This window comes from Fundulus heteroclitus, chromosome 3 (assembly GCF_011125445.2).
Source record: "Fundulus heteroclitus isolate FHET01 chromosome 3, MU-UCD_Fhet_4.1, whole genome shotgun sequence".
Taxonomy (NCBI): Eukaryota; Metazoa; Chordata; class Actinopteri; order Cyprinodontiformes; family Fundulidae; genus Fundulus; species Fundulus heteroclitus.
The window spans coordinates 39293454-39316300 of NC_046363.1; the positions used below are offsets into that span (position 1 = coordinate 39293454).

Below are 22847 nucleotides of genomic sequence, written 5' to 3' on the forward strand. Positions count from 1 at the left end.
AAAGTAAGCCAGTACCATCCAGTTCTGTGTATGCAGAAGGCAAGGGGGGAAAAGCGGTCCAGATAAAGCCTTCGGTCAGAGCCTTCAGTCATGGCTGCACGCTGGATCAGAAAACAGTCCTGCTAACCAGATACAGCTACTTATTCTGTTTATAGGTTTTGTTTTTATTAATTTAGCATTTTTTAACTACATGCGCAGTGTTTGTGTGCCTCAACGCTCTTAGTGCTCCTCTCCATCCCTTCCCCCGGACCCAGGTGCTTTTATCAGCAGTTTTAAGGGTAATTTTAAGGAACTTCTAACATCAGCGGTTTTAGCTCAGACCCATCATTCCTCCTCTTCCCTATAGACCAGTTCCGCGCTACATCCAGGTAACGCTGGTAGGCAAAAACAGTAGTGTTTTCGCCTACCACCGTGACAATTAGACCATACTTTTAACTTATCATTAACTGCATTGCTCCAGTTAAAGTGAAGGTTTATTCCGTGGAGAAATGCTCCAGCAGTTAGAAGTGAAAAAAGGGAATGTCGGAAAGCTGAACGCAGGTGGAGAAAGAATAGACTCCAGGTTCACTATGACATCTATAAAGAGAGACTTTACAGATATAACTTACAACTGAAAAATGCAAGAAAATCTTTCTTCTCAGAGATCATCAAGAAAAACATTAATAACGCTCATGTCTTATTTGCCACAGTCAACAGGTTAACAAATCCTCCTGTGTCAGTGGCTTCTGATGTCCACTCCACCAGGGCCTGCAATGAATTTGCTAACTTCTTTACTGAGAAAATCCTAAAAATTAGAGGATCAGTTTGTACATCCACACCAACTCTAGAACCAAAGCCGTATTCAGCTGGGATTTATCCTGACAAAATGTCCCAATTCAGCCAAATAAACCACAAAAGCTTAGAGCAGATCATTCAGCAGCTAAGTTCCTCTTCATGCTGTCTTGATGTTCTACCAACAGTTTTCCTTAAGAAAGTTTTACCTGTCATAGCGTCTGATTTGACCCAGATAATAAACACGTCCCTTCTGTCAGGTGTTTTCCCCCAGTCCCTAAAAACAGCAATTATCAAACCACTGCTGAAAAAGAACAATTTAGACAAACTTCTACTCCAGAACTACAGGCCCATCTCAAACCTCCCTTTTATCAGTAAGATTATTGAAAAAGCTGTGTTTCAACAATTAAACACCTTCTTAACAACGACCAGCCGATTTGACGTTTTCCAGTCAGGTTTCCGTGCTCACCACAGTACAGAGACAGCCCTTATCAAGGTGTTTAATGACATCCATATAAATACAGACTGTGGTAGAACCACCGTGTTGGTTCTGTTGGACCTCAGTGCAGCATTTGATACTGTCGATCACTCCATCCTGTTAGAACGCCTGGAGAACTGGGTTGGCCTTTCTGGTACAGCTCTCCACTGGTTTAAATCCTACTTAAAGGACAGGAACTTTTTTGTATCAGTAGGTAATTTTACATCAGAGATGACAAAAATCACATGTGGGGTTCCCCAAGGGTCCATCCTGGGTCCCCTCCTTTTCAATATCTACATGCTCCCTTTAGCTCAGATAATAAAAAATAACAACATCAGCTACCATAACTATGCAGACGACACACAGCTCTACATCACTATGTCACCAGGTGACTATGAACCAATTCAAGCACTGAGTAAATGCCTAGAAGAAATCAATACGTGGATGTGCCAAAATTTTCTTCAGTTGAATAACAACAGAACAGAAGTAATAATATTTGGACCAATAGAGGAGAGATCAAAAGTTAGCACACAGCTTCAGTCGCTTCAGCTAAAAACCACTAATCAGGCCCGAAATCTGGGAGTAGTAATGGACTCAGACCTGAACCTCCAAAAGCATCTAAAGACAATTACAAGGTCAGCTTTCTATCACCTGAAGAACATTTCCAGGATTAAAGGACTGATGTCTCAGCAGGATCTGGAAAAACTAATCCATGCATTTATTTTTAGTCGAATAGATTACTGCAACGGTGTCTTCACAGGTCTTCCTAAAAGGTGGATCAGATAGCTGCAGCTGATCCAGAACGCTGCTGCCCGCGTCCTCTCTAAGACTAAGAAAGTAGAGCACATCACCCCAGTTCTAAAGTCCTTACACTGGCTCCTTGTATCTCAGAGAATAGACTTTAAAATCCTTCTGTTAGTCTATAAATCCCTGAATGGCTTAGTACCTAAATACATCACAGACTTGTTATCAGTGTATCAACCATCCAGACCACTCAGGTCTTCTGACTCCAGCCTGCTCTGCATATCTAGAACCAGAACCAAACAAGGAGAAGCAGCATTTAGTTCCTATGCTCCATTTATCTGTAACAAACTTCCAGAAAACTGTAAAGATGCAGAAAGCCTTAGTTCCTTTAAATCAAGATTAAAAACACATTTGTTTAGGATTGCCTTCAACTGTTCTAGTTAACTGAATCACCACTTTTTTGTTCTATTTTCTATCTATATTTTATTCCTACTTGCTTTTATTCTGTTTTATTTTGCTATATTTTAATCATGTAAAGCACTTTGCATTGTCTTTGTACTGAATTGTGCTATATAAATAAATTTGCCTCGCCTTGCCTTATTTTTGGAATCTAAACAATGCCTACCTCTTGTTGTGCTCCCGGTTGCACACAGAGGCATTCCAAACCGTCGGAGGTACTTTTCTTTCGTTTACAGAAGGACGAAGAAAGAAATGGATAATTTCAATGAAAAAGATGCAGGCAGACAGTCCCAATCGACTGTGGGAGCCATCATACCATGACAGAATTTGCAGTCTACACTTCATCTCCGGTAAATACAACTTAATTTTGCACTGGTCATTGTTCTACTCAAATAGTTGTCTAAATAAAAATTAGGATATATACTTAAGTCAAGATGTAAATGTTCGTTTCGTAATAATACAGGGATTGGACAACGAAACTGAAACACCTCTCATTTTACATACACGCATGGATTTTTATTTTTCAAATAAAACACAATGTGGAAAAGTCCAATTCCAGCTGAGGTCTGGTTTTAAAACATGTTGACAGTATGATGGTACTTGGGAAAACTTGGTATTAATTGTAGGTAGGTGGAGAAGCACTGCATTATTGTATTGTATGAAAACCTTAACAGGTCTAGAAACACATGCTGTTTTATGATGTTGGGCAAGCAGTGCTGTAAATTATGTAGATTTTCTTTTACTATCTCGACTTATTGGAGCATACGGTTGGGGATGAATGGAGTCACAGGTTCAGAACCAGTGACAATAAGAGGGCAATCCCATTCACATTGGTGGAAGAGTAGGGAAAGGAAAATAACATTATAAAACCACTAATGGATGTCTGTTTTTTCTATAATCTTCACACAGCAAACACATCAACCTCCAAAAATATTTATCCATCTACCATAGCACTGAATGCATTTATATACTAATGCTTCTTTCTGTTGTTTTCTCTTGGATTTCTTTCAAAATAAAAGCTGCAACAGTAGATCTGCTGTCCTGGTTTGATATTTTCTTTTTAAAGAAAATCATCCAAAGGATTTGAAAATCCCAATACATTTTTTCCTATATGAGAACCAAAATCCTCTGTGTACACTCGTACTTTTCTGATAAATACCATGAACAACAGCATGTTATTTATTTAAAGAGCTAGATATGACACCAGAAACTGATGCTTCTTGTTTTTTAAATATTTGCATAAAAAGGAAGTAAAACACAATGTCATTGAAGGAGAGGAGAAGACTAAAGCAATTATTAATTGAAAGAAGTGAATGTACAAGTGGCCAAAAATTTCATCCTATGTAATCTCACATTTAAGTGTTCATGTCAGACACCGTTTGGTTATTAGAGCTCCCTACCAGTTGGCACAGATGGGTTAGCAAAGCTTGCCTTCTGAGCCTCCTCTGCCTCACCAACCTTCTCCTTGCTCGGATTTGCGTCCTCAACAGCGCCACCTCCTGTTCAGCCTCGTAGTAAAGCTGACCAACGACCGAAGCAACAGCAATATTGCTCATATTGCTCATTTTGCTTCTACAAAGGGCTGATTTTTTTTTAAAAGATTTAAACGCCTCTACAACTATGACTAGTGCCACCCCCAACGAAGAAATTCCTGCCATTGCTGGTTTTATACCCACAATTCTGTATTTTTTTACGCTTTTTAGATATTAAAAATATTGTTTTAAAAATGTTTTCAATAAGGTATGATGGTGTAGTGTATAAATAGTTTTGAATGTTAAAAAAAGACTAAAGAACTGTGCGTGTGATGACGTCATGAGTACACGAGTACGCTTCTGTTCCAATACATAGAGATAGGTTATGTGTGCTCGTGGTCTCCCCAAATCCGATCTTCATGTGTTCTTACCAAGAGCGGACTTGACGAGACAGCGAGACGCACATAACAAACAATAGGCCCGTTTACACTACACTTTTTTAACCGAGCCGAGACCAGTCCGAGCTCGGTAACCGAGATAAATCTTGTGTGTAAATGGTCAGCAGACTGAACCGGACCGCGCTAAACATAACCGGACCGCGCTAACTGCAGACCAGTTCCTGAGTAGGTCTCGGCCTGTTTTTTTTATCCCGGTTATCTGATAACAAAAAGTGCATGAGCAGATCGAGTCATCCCCTTACAGTCAGCTGACTGTCCGCGTCTCTTCCGGCGTGTCTGGCTGCACGTCCCGATTCACACTCCATTCAGACAAATTTCAGACATTCATAATAATACTAGCTTCCTTACCGTGCCACACGGTTTCCAGTGATGATTCTGCTTAGCAGCGTGATGAACCTCAGCGGTCTGTCATTGTTTCCGACGTCTGTAAATCCTTATTAGACGTTCGTTTGTCTCATCCACTTCCCAAAAGCCGACTCTCTCAAGTAAATTCACCAATGGTTGCCTTCTTCCCCTGACTCTCCGCAAACACCGAAATATCACAATATCAAGCATAACTTCCTGAATGTTACGGGCGCCGTCGTTTGTTTTGCTGCTTCCGCCTTCAATCCCAGAGAGCAGCAGTACCGCAGATCGTCACTAGGAGGCGAGGAGCAACCAAGGAACCGAGATAAGCTTGGTGTGTAAACGGTCTGCTCGGCTTGGTTAACTGATCCAAGCTCGGACTGGTCTCGGCATGGATCGGTTTAACAAGGGTAGTGTAAATGGGGCTATAGCGGTAATAAGGTGCTTATTGTGCAATGATGATTTCAGGCTTCGTTTACAGAAATGTGCATTTAGATATTCTGAGATGATAGTGTGCAGGTAGGCAATAACATTGTAACATATGATGGGCTAGTAACAGTGGAGTGATTTTTTTTAACGTGTTGGGCAGCAGTCTCCTATCATGGGATGATAGCCCTCACCGCTCTTGGAAAGAAAAAAAAAAACATTTCCAGAGTAGTATAACTTTTTTTTTTTTACTTTTTGCTCTCCCTCTTTTTCTCTTCATAGTAGGTACACCTGATCTGACGTGCTGTTAACTGTGACATCATCCAAGGAAGACGGCTCACCCGCTATTACCATCAGATTACTGGATCAATGTGTGCTTCTGTGCTTGTTTGTCTCTCTTGTTGTGTCTCTGCTCTGTCTTCTGTAACCCCCAGTCGGTCGAGGCAGATGACCGTTCATACTGAGCCCGGTTCTGCTGGTGGTTTTTCCTTTCCGCTAATGGGGAGTTTTTCTTTCCACTGTCGCTCCATGCTTGCTCAGAATGAGGGATTGCTGCAAAGCCATGTACAATGCAGACGACTCTCCCTGTAGCTCTACGCTTCTCCAGGAGTGAATGCTGCTTGTCGGGACTTTGAAGCAATCAACTGGTTCCCTTAGATAGGACATTTTTGACCAATCTGTATAATCTGACCCAATCTGTATAATATGATTGAATTTTACTTTGTAAAGTGCCTAGAGATGACATGTTTCATGAATTGGCGCTATATAAATAAAATTGAATTGAATAGTATAGCCATCGTCTTACACAGATATCATGAGTGATGCCAATATCGCCAGCGGATCACATGGCACGTGTCTCCACACTGGAGTTGTCTGAGACAGTTTTAATTTTTTATTTAGTTTTTTGTTACAAAAGGCAATTGTCACACAGGACCTATCTTTTTTTTTTTCTAGTAAACCTTATTTTGACGGTAAAACGGTGACATAAAATCAGAGCAGCATGTACTGGGGAATTGTGTTTCCTTCCAGGCCGGCATTTTGCTCTATATGACGACTCCAACAAAGACCGGTTACCTTCTAGAAAGCTGGGCAATGACAGGACGGATGAGGCAACAAGTCACACGGACTGCAACCCAAACACGCAAAAGGGAGCGTTGCAGGAAAAAAAAGGTTTTGGAGCAAGTTGCTGCTTCAGCACTGCTTGATCCAGGCGATGCTGCTCAGGAAGACAATGAAGAAAACGACAAACACGGATAATCGGTTAAGGCTCGGAATAATCTTACCCCAATCTATTGATATAATGCAGATGGAGATAAAGAGACTTATGGAAGAAAACAGAACTTTAAGGAAAGATACTGTAGCTTTAAAATTAAAGGAATTTGACTGAATGGTGAAAATACAAGGGATAACATTTATTACCTTGCTCAATAATATAATTGTTTTCCTTAGGTATGGCCAGTGCTCTGTGTCCTATGGTTGTAAAAAAAAAAAAAAAGTGTTCATGCTGTCCTCTGTCAATGTTTAATTTCCCCCAAACACTGTTAAGATCACCTTATTAGTGTTTAAATGTCTAAATGTGGCAGATTTGTTGAGTATCCAGTCAACATTAATAGCTGCCTCTTTGACTTCAGGATCAGCAAACGTGATTCGGTCTCCAGGTGGAAGAAGGTAACGATGAGTGAGGGGCCCTCAGGAATAGGAGAGGGGAGGGCAGGCTCTGGCAAGCACTAGTCTGACGTTTTTATGCAAGCATCACTGACATGAACAGCATATACATTTAGGACTTTTGATTTAATTGAACTGATCATTTTAAAGGTGAACAGGACTGACTTAAAACCTTCAATGATAAAACAAACAAACAAAAAAAAAACGGGTGTACAACTTTGAATTACAATATATTTTTTGGTCACTAGGGCTGCACAATATATCAAAAAAGTTGTCTCAATATCATGGATCGCTACATGCATGTTGCAAAGAATCGCCTGGTGTGCAATAGTAGTTAGGCGCCGTGCATCCAGGCCCTCAGAGCCCAGTAAAATGTTTGGTGACATTTGTAGTTTGATGCCACATAAAAAGTTTGAAAAGATAAAGAGGTGGTCAAGTTAAAATGGAAAAACGGCTCATTGCCAAAACATCACAAGCCAGACAAAAGCAACCAAAGAATGGTTAAAATAAGTAATTAAAAGCCACAAATTAATAATTGTATTTCACTGCCAGGATGAGTGTCTGTAAACTCATGACTAGCATCTCGTTATCTTTGATACTGGTCGCATAAATGGAAACATTTACACCTGACAGCATTCATTTTCCCTAATGAGGCTTCATGCGTTGGGAAATAAATGATTTGATTTGTACGCTTTGGCTCTGTGGTGCGGTCTCTCTGAGGGTTTCTCTGAAAATGATCACATCCTCGGCAAACCCTGCAGTGTTATTGCTCCACGAGATTAATGCAAACTCAAACCCAGGCCCTTCTTGCTGCAAGACAACAGCGCTAAAGTGAATGTTGAAAATAAAAATGTTTAATAAACGCTTTAAGCTTACGGGTACAACAATTTTTTTCAAAATTGTGTAAAAGCAATTTTTGATGCGAAATAGTCTTGCTGAACAATTAAGTCACCGACAGCATGTTAAACAGCACAGGGTGAAGTAAAGTGCTTGTTTGGGAGTCTCTTTTCCCAGTTTTCCAGTGACAGTCGTCGTTATTAGTGCTTCAGTTTGTGCAGAACCTCCTTGGTCAGCTGCTTACTGTACCGATTGATTTTCCAGTGTCCCGGCATCCATCCCAGCAGGAAACGGTGGAAGTCCGTCCATGCGAACGCAAACATCTCCCTCCACTCTTTCTCAAGAGCATTAAAGTCCACGTCCTTTTTAACAAATGCCTCCAGCTCGGTGAAATAGTGGTCCAGCAACCCTGGCACCCGTCTCTCGCACTCCTTCTCATCCATGCAGCTACCGAGAAAATACACAACGTCTTTCATCCCACAGCCACCGCCGACGTACTGGAAGTCCACGGCAGCCACGTCCGGTCCGCTCCCGGAGAAGCAGAAGTTGGCCAGCTTGGCGTCTCCGTGAACGATGGTTTTGAAGCGACACTCGTTGAGGACCCTGTCGATGTCGCCCGCCGCCGCTTTGAGCTCGCCGTCGTCCATGGCGTCCAGCTCGTCCGGCCGGGTCTCCAAGTGCCAGTAGGTGCCGACGGGCCACAGACCCTCTGGGGCCACACCCAGGAAGAGAGCATGGAAGTGGGCGAGCCAGCTCAGGCACGCCTTTATCTCTTCCACCTCAACGCTGGTCCTGTAAATGAAAACATTAACATCTGTTATTAATAACCGCCTTCCTTCAGCCATGGTGTCTGAGATTTGGAAAATGAAATGCATCATCTATAACTAGCTCTGCATTGTATCCTTTTTTAACAAATGTTTTTTGAAAGTGATCAAATCCTATTTTTTTTTAATACACCACGAAGGACGATGCTGGTACTCGAGAACCGGTCACTCTGACCCTCGTTTGCCAAGTTTGATAAATGTTTTACTGTAAATAAAAAGTAACAATAATGATAAATTATATTTTAAGCATTTACATACTGTTTTATGAAATGTATAAAACAGTATGTGACACAGTTACAGCTCATATACCACCTAATAGTAGGGCTGAACGATTTTGCAAAAGAATCTAATAGCGATTTTTTTTATCTTAATATTGCGATTGATATTTAATGCGATTATTTATTTTCAGTTTAATTTATAATGCCTTTTTAAACATATACAAACAACAAATCAATCTGTTTCATCGCTGTGCAGATTAGGCGCTAAAAGACCCGCTGCGTCTCAACTCGGAGCAGAAATTATTGCGTTCTGCCTATGATATATTACGACCAAAATTGCGATTTAATTTTGACTTTTCTTCACATTAACCACAAGCAACAAAAATGGCCTCAAGATAAAGATGTTTGTAAACAAGGACTATTTAAAACAATAACTTTTAATGTTTTTATTCATCAGAATATTATTCAAGAGAACAGCTTTTAATTGATTTGGGCATCAATCTTTGTTGAACACAAAGTGCAAAGTGCAACCAACAAGCAAGTCTATGTATTAAACTGATTGACCTGTACTTAATGCTATGTATGATTATATAAACTGTAAAACAAGTAAAAAAAATTAGATTATCTCACTGCTGCAACTGTCTTCCCTTCCATGTGGAGGCAAACCCAATTTAAACATGTTACTGACACCTAAAGGAGGCGTCTGATTCAATAATTGTTACATAGCCAAAAATTGCAAACCTTTGCGATTTGGAACTTGCGTTTTTAAAATTGCGATTATATTGCAAGTAAGGCTGGGTATCATCTTGGATGAGCCGATTCGATACGATTCTCGACACATAGCTCATGATACAATACAATTCTCGATATGGTTCAGCTTGATTTGACTCCAATATCAATATTTATTGCATTCAAATGAATGCTCAAATCAACAATCCAGCCAAATATTATATTTTTGTTCAATTTATTGAACACTGATATATTAACAGGAAAATAAATTTGGTTCAATGCATTTATTGTATCACAGAAACCAAAAATGTGCCCAAATGAAGGCGCTTCTAAAATCCTGTCTGCCGTTCTGCAAATTCGTCTCACTTGCACTTTCTCGCTGTGAACAGTAATGGTGCGCTGTAATAACGCCCCCTAGGGGTTGGGATATATATCGATATTGAAAGCCAGAGTATAGATATTAAATCATTTTTAAAAACATTGATATTATTCTTTGTATCGATTTTTATGCACAGCCCTATTTGCAAGTGTGAATAATTGTGCAGCCCTACTTAATACAATTCTAGTTTCCTAATTTTAGAGTGTAAAGTGCGTTGTTAGCGTGCTGGAGTTGTTAATTAATGGTTATAAAATATTAGGAAGGAAAAAAAAAAAACACCTGTCATTCTGACCCTCATTTCCCAAGTTTGATAAACGTTCTGCTGTAAATAAGATGTAAAAATTATGATAAAAACTATATATAAATGCTATTTTAAGCATTTACATAGTTTTTTTTATAAAACTATATTTGATATAGTTTTATAAAAATTATAAAACAGTATGTGACACTTGCCCAGCTCAAACACCACTTGATAAAATTTCAGTTTCTTAATTTTAGAGTGTAAAGTGCGTTGTTAGTGAGCTGGAGTTGTTAATTAATGGTTAAAAAATATTTGACAGGTGTGACAACAGGGGACTGAGCCCTGAGAGGCAGAGAAGGAAGGAATAAGTGAGATGAAAACAACAGAGCCCTGATGCAGTTTTTCCATAGATTACATGATTAAAATTTCAGAACAGATAATGGTGAATAACAGCACACTTGATCTGCTGCAGATTCAATTTTTAACAATTTGTGCCACCTCCTCTGGTCATAGCCCGCCACATCCAGGTCTTCCAGCACCATCAGCATCTCGTCGCCGTAGGACCGGGCGGCGAGGCAGGCGGGGATGCGACAGCTCCGGTCGGCGGCGTAGTTCTGGTACCAGTGGGTCTCCACCTGGTAGGACCTCACTTTACGGGCGTGGGAGCGGTCCGTGTTCCAGCCGCCGGGGTGTTCTGCCTCCTGGGGGAACTGGACGTGTTTGACCACCACGGAGGGCCGCCCACAGCCCTCAAGGTGCAGCCGCACGATCTCGCCGTAGCCGCTCCACAGAGTCTGGATCTTAGCGCCGACGCGCAGGGACGAAGCGCCGCATGTGTGCAGGACGAGGTCCCGGTACTCCTGCTTCATTTGCGCGGACACGTCCGGCGTGGACCACGGGGGTAAGAATCACAGCGTGTTTACATTTGTTTTGATCTGATTGAACATATAAATCATAGCATCGCAAAACCGCGAAACAATTAAAGCGGCTATTGTAAACACGAAAAAACAAAACAGATGAAGGACATTAAAGGAAGCTAAATGCTAGAAAGCAGGACGGACTGTTTGCTTCCTGTTGGCCGGCTTCTTCTTCTTCTTCTTCTTTTTGTTTAATGGCAGATTGCAACCTTAACTTTTAGGTGCATACCGCCACCTACTGTACCGGAGTATGTAGCATGGGCCATATCAATGTGATGATTATTTATATCTATATCCATATTTCTATATTTATATACATTTATATCCATATTTCTACACATCTATATCTCTATATCCATATTTCTATATACCTATATATCTCTATCCATATTTCCATATCCATATTTCTATATATCTATATCTCTATATATCCATATATATCTATATATTTATCTATCTATACCTATACATATATACATACAAAATATACATACATCCATATATACATATACCTTTAAATCTTATAATATAATCCTGTATTCTTAAGATATTTAATAACAGTTTTCTGCATTTCCTTTATCCCCTCTCCTGTTGTTCCTATTAATCCTTTTAAATTCCATTCCCTTCCAATTTGTCTTGTCTTTTGTTTTAATCTTATTCTTTCTTTATCATGTTTCCTACAATATAATAAAATATGTTCTACATTTTCTATTACTTTACATTCTATACATTCATCTGTTTCACTTTTCTTTAATAAAAATAATGTTTTATTTAACCCAGTATGATCAAATTTTAATCTAGTTAACATAGTCTCCTCTCTTCGATTTTTCCTTGTCATACCTTTGGCATTAATAGATTTCTGTATCATATAATAATTTCTTCCACTTTTATCCATTTTCCATCTATCCTGCCATTTTTCCTTAATTTCTTTTTTAATTATTGCCTTAGCTTCTCCTTTCCCATACGGTATATTTATAATATTATTTGTTCTAATTGATTTTTTAGCTATTTGGTCTGCTTTTTCATTTCCATTTATTCCTACATGGGCTGGAACCCAACAAAACTTTATATTTATATACATTTTTTGTATTCTGAACAAACTTTGATGTATTTCTAATAATAAATCTTCTCTTTCTGATTTCATATTTTGTATAATGTAAAGTGCTGCCAAAGAATCAACACAACAAACTACTCTATCAGGTTTTACTTCCTCTATCCATTGTAATCCTATAATTATTGCCATCATTTCTGCTGTATATACTGACATCTGATCAGGTAGTCTCCTACCGATGCTTACATTCATCATTGGAATATATACTCCTATACCTACTTTTCCTTTATCATCTTTAGATCCAGCTGCAACACTTGGGGTTCACGCTGCGTCTTTATGCATGATCCATGCATGGTCCAGTTAGCTCCAGCTCATTTTTGTCCGACCAGACATGGAAGTATACATGTATTAAACATAAAGGGTTTTTTTTCTGTTTCGCTCTGCCATCATTCAATAGTGCTATGAGCATTATTACTCCATTAATATGGAACATTAATGTTAATTAGGATTAACCCATTTAGCGACCTATCACTACAGCGATACCTAACTTCCCAGAGGAATAATTTCATTAATAAAAATCAGGCGCCCTAAAGTTACGGACTTTACTGAGCAAATCATTCTTTAAAATGTTATTTTATCAAATAATGTTTTGCAGCAGGATTCACTGAATCATTCAGATGACGGTGATCAACCATTTTAATTTGTCCATTTTGTTTCTTTTGTGTGTACATAGTTCCTTAGCTTCTTTCTACCTTAATTTAGCTTCATAGTTTGAATTACGTTTCACTAGCCTAGTAGAGAGGATTTGTTGATTGAAATATAGTGTTAATTCAGATAAACAGCATTCTATAGTGATGTTCTCTGGATGTTTATTTTATTTCTGTTAATAAATTCTTGAACTTGAAGAGAAGTTGCCACTCCTTTATTCTATATGTGTGCAGAGTTTGCTGTTAATAGAACGGCAGTGCTTGAACTAGACTATTGTCCTAATATCAGCTGTTTGGGATGATATTCATCAGATAATACCCAACAGACCGAGAGTTATTTATTAAACATTAAATAACCTAAACAGCATGTTATTGCACAACACAGTCATTACTATAATGTTCTGGAAATCCACAGGGTTTAGTACCATAATTGTTCTCAAACTTTGGTACAAGTTCCATTGGCGCTGTCTTGACACCATTTAATGGTTCCATGAGAAAACTTTGGGATCAAGCATCCATCCATTTTCCGACTCACTTATCCCTCATAGGGTCGCGGGGGGTGCTGGTGCCTATCTCCAGGATTCAAGGGGCGATAGGGATCAAGCATTAACATGGTAAATACTCATAACCATGCAATTAATTTTGATATTTTCTTTTTAAAGGTGTTTAATCATCCGAAAGATTTGAAAATCACAATACATTTTTTCTTGAATAAGAACCAAAATCCTCTGCAGACACACATAGTTTTCTGATAGGATAAATACCATGAGCAACAGCATGTTATTTAATTCTGAGCTAGATATGACACCAGACACTGACTCTTCTTGTTTTGTAAATATTTGCATAAAAAGGAAGTAAAACACAAAGTCATTGAAGGACAAGAGAAACTAATGCAGTAATTTATTGTAAGAAGTGAATTTACAAGTGGCCGTAAAAGCCACCCTATGTAAACTCACATTTAAGTGTCTGTGTCAGACACTGTTTGGTTATCAGAGCTCCCTTTGCCGGTCTTGTGCTTAGAAAAATCCCATTGATAGCAAAAAGAATTGCATGACTTATAGCCAAATCAGAGATAATTACTTTTTAATGCGCAACCATAATACACAGACAAGGTACTTTTCATTATTATTTAATTTGTAAATCAAACGATCCTGGAATGCAAATAGCAGAGTGAGACCAGGGTTTACTGTGACCATTATGGATACCAGAATGAACCTTATTACCTCATTATCTGTTATCTGTGACTCGTGAAGGACAACTAGTTCATGTAAAATGGCTCTAACGCTCGCAAAGGGACTGATACCAAAGACCTCGGACTCTGAGAAAAACTTTTGAATTTTCATCTTTTTTTTATTTTTTTAATCTTTTGCATCCTATAATGTGAAAAAAACAAAAAACACTGTAACCTTTGTTCATTGCCTGTTTGTCTGTTATGTGTACTCTTAGCCAGAGTGGCCGAAAAGACATTTCACCATGGTAAGACCCGGTGACAATAAAGAATCTTTGAATTTAACAACTCACCAGTGTAGTTGCACAAACGTCAACATACCAAGTCAATTCAAATTATACATTACTTCGAACCGCTTTGTGATTTAGAAATATATATTTACAAGTGTATTAAGTGTAAGATGATTCCTTACCTTGTAGTTGTTTAGTATAAACCACAAAACAACCAGGTGCGCCTCCACATCTTCCTCCCTGCTCCGCACCTCGCTCAGTGTCTCCGTAGCTCTCCTGTGTCCTTCAGCCACCGATGAGCTCACATAAGGGATCGGATTTAAAGTTTGGTCAAAGGAGATCCAACAATATTGAAAAAGAGCAGGTCAGAGATGAGATGGTGGTAGTGTGTAGAGATGCTCAATTTGGGGTGCAAATGAGATTCATCTGTGAAAAGCCACGTTCACATTCTGCACTTGATATGGGGATGGTACTCACAGCTGTAAACAGTTCTCTGAGTTCCTCATTCATGTCTCTTCCCTCTGATTCAATGTACTGTGTGGGCACGGATCACTGTGCAGGGACAGTCTATGTTGAAGCGCAGACAGAGATGGGCGCATCTCAAATTGAAGAAAAAATATAACCCCACAGAGATTAAGAAGTAGAAAATCTACAAAAATAGTTTCTTTATTTAAGCATATTTGAAAAGAATCCATCCATCCATTTTCCGACACGCTTATCCCTGCTGGGGTCGCCAAGGGTGCTGGTGCCTATCTCTAGCTGTCAATGGGCGAGAGGCAGAGTACACCCTGGACAGGTCGCCAGTCTATCGCAGGGCAACACAAAGACAAACAACCATTCTCGCACACACTCACACCTAAGGAGAATTTAGAGAACCAAATGAATCTAACAGTCATGTTTTTGGACTGTGGGAGGAAGCCAGAGTACCCGAATAGAACCCATACATGCACAAGAAGAACATGCAAACTCCATGCAGAGAGACCCAGGGTGGACTAGACCCAGGACCTTCATGCTGCAAGGCACTGTGCCACTGTGCAGCCCCATTTTAGAGACACATGTCACCTCAAGTCACTTTAAAAAGTCAGTTCATTCATATCGTCCAGTCAGATTTGTTAAAAGGTTTTCTCTCTAAAGAAAGTCAGCAGATTGCGTCGAGTCACTGACTTGCAACATTCACTTCTACTGAGAGAGCGTAGAGCCACAGTGGACAGTCGCTTTCATTGTGTTCTTGACTTTGCAGCAATCCCTCATACCGAGCATGCAAGTAGCGACGGTGGAGAGGAAAACTTCCATGACCGACTGGGGTTTTGAGAAGTAAGTAGAACTGGCAATGACATGCTGCCAAAATGAGTACGAGTCGAACTTTGCACAGACAGAAACTTGCAGAGCTCAGATTTTAGGATTGCATGCACAGTGTCACTTTTATCTGCTCAGTGGAAAGAAGTCTTCACATAAAACTGCTCCAAGCAGTGTCACAGCCACTCTGTGCTGCACTGAGCTGTGTGCAGTGGGGGCCTGCTGGAGAGGAAACATCAAATTTGCTACTATCCACTCCACCATTCCTCCCACTGGCAGGAAGAGTGGTAAATGTTGGAATTTGTCACAAGAAACATAGGCAACCGGTACGCTCGACTCTAAAGGGTAAAACACCAGGATATTTGTGAGCATTGCTATTTATAATTTAGTGAGGTCTCTGTGGCTGCAGGTAACTGAAATAGAGCAGAGCACAGCTGAGTGACAGCAAAGATGCTAACAGACAATAACTGGTTGCTGACTAAAAAGTGAGCAGTCATAAAAGCAAAAACAAACGGACTGAAACATTACAAGAGCTGAAAATGTTTAGTCTAATTTAGTGTCAGAGAGGAAAAGTGATGTATGTTTTAAAGTAAATGTAAATACCCAGTTCTACCAGTAATTTTCATCCTGCTTTACATAAAGAGGAAGACTAATCATTTAAGACGTGAGTGTCACAGAGCATCAACCACACACTACTTAGTGGAAACTTGGAACAGCCTTTGTACAGCTAAAGTAACAAAAGATTCATTCAGAAGCTAAATTTCTGAAGCCAGTGTTATTCTTGAATACAGGTCTCAGAAAATATAAGGTAAGACTCTTTCTAAATCTTAAAAGGTATCTTGATAATTTTTATCATCATAAAGTTTTTTACTTGTTTTTGGAACAAAGATGATGTTTAGGCTTAGAGGAGCTAAAAGCTCTGACTTTTACATACGGCCCACAGAGAAACAAATAATTTAAACTTCCACCATGACTATTGAAACAGCCTTGGTAAAAGTAGCCTTGATTAGCTTTAGTTAAAATAATTATTTATTTTACAGTTGATGTGGAAAAGTTTATAACGTTTACGTTTTATATAGTTTGATGTCAAATAATACTATTTACAGTGAATCTTATTCTACTGGTTCTCAGTCAGGTTTTTGAAATGATTCATTACTGATTTGTGATCAATTACAACCTTTAGACTGAAACTGAACTGCTTCTTCCAAGCAGACCTAGAACAGACTGCTACAAGTCAGTGATTGGTTTTGGAAGGCTCTCCTCTCTGACAACATGAAAAAGGGTTTAGGAAATAAGTATAATCTATTTAAAGGATGTAAATTCCCCTGTTTCTTCTCTTCTGAGTCTGGGCTCGATGCTGAGTCTGATGAAGAGTAGGACAGTGATGGACTGACTCACAAAGGAGCATCAGATATTTTTTCCTGAGCTAGTTCTACATTTTGGGGGTGATTAGCCTGCAAATTAAGTAGCATTATTTTATGTTGTTTTTTTTTTTATCTTTGTTCCACGTTGTTTCAGAAAGTTTTTTTTCCTTTGTGCCATCTACTGTAGACACCATAACCCAGCATATCCATCAAGATTACTTTTGCACAGTAACAATCCGTTCCAGAAGTCCTTCTAAGGAACCCACTGAGAAATTCAAAAACCAGTGAAAGGAGGTTCAATGACAGCCAGGCTGACGGTGACCTTCCCTGCTCAACAACAGCTGTTTTTAGGGACATTCTCTGTCCACAGTATCAGTAGATTGTTGGAATTACACCTGGTGAGGTTCAGTTCTGAGAGAGAGGTCTTATTTTAGACCAAAGTAATGAGCCTTTCTTATCAGTTTTATTGTGGTAGTTCAAGGAGTTCAAAGCCGATGGTGGATCTGTTGAAAAAATTTATTCATTTCATCTCAAAATGTTGCTTAATGTTACGAGAGGTCATTAAATCCCCCAATAGTACATGAAAACGACATGTTTAAATGTCAGAGAGAGAGTTTGATGTTTTTGATGAAGTTTGATCTTCATCACTTGAAGATGTTCTGAAGGTTTATTCTCAGTTGTGTGCTGGGTTCCCTTTTAGTTAAATTTCATGTTTAATTTAGTTTCTTTTCTTCATTAAAATATTTAACTGTAATTTTATAATGGGTTAATATTGATAAGAGTCAATACAATCATTACATAATATGATTCTGATAATATATATTTTGAAAATGTAAAATGTTTCTCTTTTTTAACTTTGTAATTAGAGCTAAAGGATTCAGTAGATTTGTGCTTATGACTGATTTATACCTTTATGTTTTACTTAAAAAATTTAAAGTAAACTTTAATATATTTAAGTGGCTTATCACTACATTTGTTGTTATTCACTTTATTAATCATCTTCTTTCACTATACCAGAAAATACATTATTTCAAAGTGATTTCTAATTTCTTCATGATTTTTGTTTTTGATCTTTATTTTGTTTTCGTATGCAGTCAGCTGAATACAATACAAATTGCATTTTGTTAATGTATTTAAATTAATCAAACACTAAGACAATAAATGATGCCTAATGAAGTGAAACCACAAACAACTCATTACATTTGCATTTGTATCTCTCCACCTCTTTTATAAGCCACCGGTAAGGAATTATGTAAAGTTTTTCCGTATATAAAAGTTAATCTCAGTTTATTCTTCTCCCATTAACTTCATAACAGCCATGGAAGATTTCAAAAAGCTAATGATACTCACAGGTAAGTGTTTCTTCATGTCTTAACTGTCTGTGTCAAATGTAATTTTCTCTGAAGCACATTTTTCTAATAGAAACAATCCCACCAAAATGTCAGCTAATGTTTATCTGTACACTTCTAACTTCTCTTCCACAGGACTATGTTCTCTTTGTCTCTGTGTGCATCAGCACCAGTACGTCTTATTTCACACTCCAAAAACCTGGAGCGAGGCCCAGAGCTACTGCAGAGAAACATGCATTGACCTGGCCACCATGGAAGACATGGATGAGATGGATAGGGTTCTGAAAACTGTTGCAGATAATTACAGTGATGCGGTGTGGATTGGGCTGCGAAAAGGAAGCAAGTTAGTGTGGCACTGGTCTCTGACAGGCAAAGATTTCTACAAGGATGGAGAAAAAAATAACCTAAAATGGGGCTCAATAGATGCCAATAACTGTGGTGATTTCAGTGATGGAAAACTTTCTACAATCTCCTGTACTTACACAAGGTTACCAGTCTGCTTTGACAGTAAGTAATACTTTTTGATTTTGGTCCTTAAAACATGTATTTGTTGTGTATTTGTTTTTATAATTATGACTTTGGAAATGTTAATTAAAATTCGTAATTAATAACTTGAATCTCCGAGTAGAAATTATCCCCAACACACACAAACAAACACACACACTTATCTATCTATCTATCTATCTATCTATCTATCTATCTATCTATCTATCTATCTATATATCTATCTATCTATCTATATATATATATATATATATATATATGTGTGTGTGTGTGTGTGTGTGTGTGTGTGTGTGTGTGTGTGTGTGTGTGTGTGTGTGTGTGTGTGTATTCTCCCGGAAAATCTATTAATCCTGGCGGTATCTGTAGACGTGGTTTCCATAGGTCTCTTTGGGCTGGAGCAACCATCAGTGTCCCCCAGAATGTGTAGTTTGGCAGAGAGATGTCTGAGTTTTTTTCCTGACCATTAATCCTGTGACCCAATCTAACATGACCATTTAAAAATGACTGAATGGAAAGATGGACGAACAGACACAACTCTTCTGCTGAATTTGCACCTCTTGTCCACAAGCAAACTAACACATACCTAAAGCAGTTCATGGCATATCTGTGTGGATGATTAAATATTCAAAGACAAACAAAAACACTGACATCACTGCCTACCTGGTGAATACTATTGTTTTCGTTGTAAGAATCATGAAAATTGTACAATTTCCCCTTTCAGAAACAAAACAAGGAGAAGCTCAGTACATCCTTGGTCAACAGCCAATGACTTGGACCGCTGCTCGAGATTTCTGCAGAAAAAGCTACACGGACCTCGTCAGTCTGAGGAATGATACAGAATACCAGACAGTCCAGGATCTTGCCAATGGAAATAAAGTATATGTTGGTCTCTTCAGAGATCCCTGGGAGTGGTCAGACCTGACTGACTCCTCGCTAAGGTACTGGAGGGAATCCCAGGGCGTAAATGCCGTAAATAAAGAATATTGTGTTGCTTTGTTAAAGACTGATTCTGGTAAATGGGGAGACAGGAAATGCACAGAAGTGCATCCTTTCCTTTGCAAATGCAGTAAGTAAAAATAATTAACCAATGCAAATTAATTAAATTAAAATGAAAAAGCATTTTAAATTGCTGTTATTTTACCTGTTAGGAGAAACCAAACTGCAGGTCATAAAACTGAGGATCAGACAGCAGGACTCACTTTTGGATCTAAATGACCCTGCTGTGCAAAACAGCATCTTGGAACAAGTAAGTCTTTCAAATGTTTATAAGTTAAGTGTAGGTATTGTTTCAATCAGCATAAAATATATGTATACATTGGTTAAAACAAATTGGTGCTTTTTCTATACCAGATGAAACAAAAGCTGAGTGAAAATGTAAATGGTGTCATTGGTCTTCAGTGGAAAAAACACTCTGATGGAAGAGTTTTCATTGTGGATGCTGAGGAACACAATCCATAAGAAGACCACAGGGGAATTGCTCAGAATCTGTCTTGATGATGTAAAATCCCACTAAGATGTGTGCTAAAAAAACGTAACTGTTTTAGATGAAGCTTTGTTTTTGACTTGGAATACCACGTTTAGGATGTAATGTGACAAATCTTCAATAACTCTGTGTGCAGTGTGCTTATTAAATTTTACAAGGCTCATTTTTAGCAGGAATCCCCGCAAACAGTCTGCCAGTATGTCCTGAGAACCTTACCTTTCATTGAATTTAGAGCTTCCTATGTACATATAGGTATAAGTAAATATTTGCACCCATGAGACTAAAATGACTCTCAGTTGTTGTGCAATCAAGCCACGAGGAATAAAATCAGACTGAGTTGGAAACAACATGAAACATGACACTGTTGCAGGCACACAGGTGCTGCATCTACCCTGTAAGCTCATGTAGTTGTAAGCTCCGGTTCCTTTACAGGAGCTTACAGGATAACTGAGCAAATCATTCTTTAAAATGGTATTTTACCAAATAATGTTTTGAAGCAGGATTCTCTGAATCATTCAGATGACGGTGATCAACCATTTTATTTTGTCCATTTTGTTTCTTTTGTGTGTACATAGTTCCTTAGCTTCTTTTTACCTTAATTTAGCTTCATAGTTTGAATTACGTTTCACTAGCCTAGTAGAGAGGATTTGTTGATTGAAATATAGTGTTAATTCAGATAAACAGCATTCTTTAGTGATGTTCTCTGGATGTTCATTTTATTTCTGTTAATAAATTCTTGAACTTGAAGAGAGGTTTTCACTCCTTTATTCTATATGTGTGCAGAGATTGCTGTTAAAAGAACGTTAGTGCTCGACTCATTCCTTTCAACCATTGTCCTAATATGAGGGCAACTGTGGCTTGATGGGCTGAGTAGTTGTCTGGTAATCAGAACGTTGTGGGTTTGATTCCCTTAACACATGTTGATGTGGCTATAGTGTTCAGTGCTTTGGGTGGTCAGCATGACTGGAAAAGCACTATATAAGCTCGGTCCATTTACCATTTAATATCAGCTGTTTGGGCTGATATTCATCAGACAAGTGTTCTTTATTAAACATTAAATAACTTTATTACAGTTTGTAATAGCACAACACAGTCATTACTATAATGTTCTGGTCCACAGGATTTAGTACCATAATTGTTCTCAAACGTTGGTACAAGTTCCACTGGTGCTGTCTTGACACCATTTATTGGTAGTCTGACCTGAGAAAACTTTGGGATGAAGAGTTTATCAAGAACTTCCCCAAAAAGTGAAACAGGAGCAAATGCCAGTACCTCTAAAGCCGGGAGTTGGATCCAGATCAACCTCCAAGTTGCCCAGCTGTTAAATCACACAATATATTCGTAATGTTATACTATAGACCTGTTCTCGGCCTCCCCTGGTTCTTTTATCTGGTAATATGGTGTCTCTATTGTAGACTTCTGTAGTAATAAAAAGAACCGTAACTATATTTTACCATATTCAATCTAAAAGACAGAGGAATGTTTACAGATTCAGTACTGGGTTCTCATAATAACACAACGCAACCAGTACCTGAGAACCCCGTTTGTTCTCACAAACAGGCATTAAATATCAAGCATGTGTACACCCATTCAGGGGCGGGCACAGTATGATATCAGTGTTCTGTTCATTACATTGGTGGAGAAGATCATGCAGTAATGCAGACGTCCTTGCTGACACATATCACTGATAACAGTCATTCTGTCCGTATGTCAGAAACTTTGCCTTCAGAGTCGGTTTATCTGTAATTTCCATGGCAACCAATTTTGCAATCCAGTCTGTTATCTCATAATCTCTTACTGTAATGAAACTTCATAATACTTCGGTTTATGAAGTTTCTTTTGTGTCTTCTGTTTTTACTCAGAACCTTGCAATTAATTTTGTTCAATTGTACATTGTGCAGTACCAGCTGAATGACAATAAAGTCTAAGTCTCTAAGTATCCCCCTCCATTATGCATTAAATGGGAAAGGAACATGTACAAAAGTTAAGGTTTTACATTTATTTATGCATGGCAAAGACTTAACAAGATACACTCTTCTCTGAATGCAAATAAACTGCTTATTTCTGCTGCTATCAAATTGTTTTAAACATACTGCAGCCATGTTGGGTTTTGAGGAAGGGGGACTGTGAGAACCCTCTGTCTTTCTCTCTTCTAACTTAAGTGAATCTTCCAGTTTCTTTCCAGCTATTAACATGAAGGATTTTAATTCAAACATGCATGCAGGGATTTTTATTTTTCAAATAAGACACAATAGGGAAAAGTCCAATTCCAGTTTTAAAACACGTTAACCGTATGATGGAAAACTTGGTTTTTTTTGTAAGTAGTGGGAGAACCACTGCATCATTGTATTGAATGAAACCTTAAACAGGTCTAGAATTACATTGTTACGGATTATGAGATGACAGAAGCAGGGGCTGCATAAGACAGCTACCAGGGAAACGAACCCAAGGACGTCTGGCATGCAAACACATGGACAGTTATCCCTGAAGCCAAGCTCTCAGTGTAATGGTGACGTGGAAGACAACTTGGGGTAATCAACCAATCCTAAGCAGGCTTTGCTCATCCATACAAGCTGACATGGCTGTGAGTTGGACCATAGACATTATACACGTAGACGCCTCATTGGGCTGGGTCTGCCTATGCTGCGGATGTGTCAGAGTGTCCGCCATGT

At 38.7% G+C, this 22847-nt stretch overlaps 2 protein-coding genes across 4 annotated transcripts; one reads left to right on the forward strand and one right to left on the reverse strand.

The window, feature by feature from the left end:
• Positions 1-6544: 6544 nt before the first annotated feature.
• pkdc (protein kinase-like domain containing) lies at positions 6545-11127 on the reverse strand. Its single transcript, XM_012857717.3, has 2 exons — positions 10545-11127; positions 6545-8447 (listed from the first exon to the last, which is right to left on the reverse strand). The coding sequence occupies exons 1-2, from the start codon at positions 10913-10915 to the stop codon at positions 7856-7858; spliced, it is 963 nt and encodes a 320-aa protein (XP_012713171.1). The 5' UTR covers positions 10916-11127; the 3' UTR covers positions 6545-7855.
• On the forward strand, positions 10861-20852 carry LOC118562672 (macrophage mannose receptor 1-like). Of its 3 annotated transcripts, none has more exons than XR_004930736.1 (7): positions 10864-10947; positions 15420-15493; positions 18156-18191; positions 18324-18695; positions 19414-19630; positions 19841-19938; positions 20043-20852. XR_004930736.1 is itself a non-coding variant. In XM_036135362.1 (7 exons), the coding sequence occupies exons 3-7, from the start codon at positions 18158-18160 to the stop codon at positions 20148-20150; spliced, it is 957 nt and encodes a 318-aa protein (XP_035991255.1). In that variant the 5' UTR covers positions 10864-10947; positions 15420-15493; positions 18156-18157; the 3' UTR covers positions 20151-20852. The 3 variants fall into 3 exon arrangements, 2 of the variants coding, with proteins under 2 accessions (XP_035991256.1, XP_035991255.1); XM_036135362.1 differs by having other exon boundaries at positions 19414-19758; XM_036135363.1 differs by lacking the exon at positions 15420-15493 and having other exon boundaries at positions 10861-10947; positions 19414-19758.
• The last annotated feature ends 1995 nt before the right edge of the window (positions 20853-22847 follow it).

Excerpts from the sequence above, each read along its gene's own strand:
- pkdc (XM_012857717.3), bottom strand. The coding sequence starts at position 10,915 with ATGAAGCAGGAGTACCGGGACCTCGTCCTGCACACATGCGGCGCTTCG. Across the intron at positions 8,448-10,544 it reads GCGGGCTATGACCAGAGGAG|GACCAGCGTTGAGGTGGAAG; the intron begins GTGGCACAAATT and ends TTTCATTTACAG.
- LOC118562672 (XM_036135363.1), top strand. The coding sequence starts at position 18,158 with ATGGAAGATTTCAAAAAGCTAATGATACTCACAG. Across the intron at positions 19,759-19,840 it reads TCCTTTCCTTTGCAAATGCA|GAGAAACCAAACTGCAGGTC; the intron begins GTAAGTAAAAAT and ends TTTACCTGTTAG. Across the intron at positions 19,939-20,042 it reads AAAACAGCATCTTGGAACAA|ATGAAACAAAAGCTGAGTGA; the intron begins GTAAGTCTTTCA and ends TTTCTATACCAG.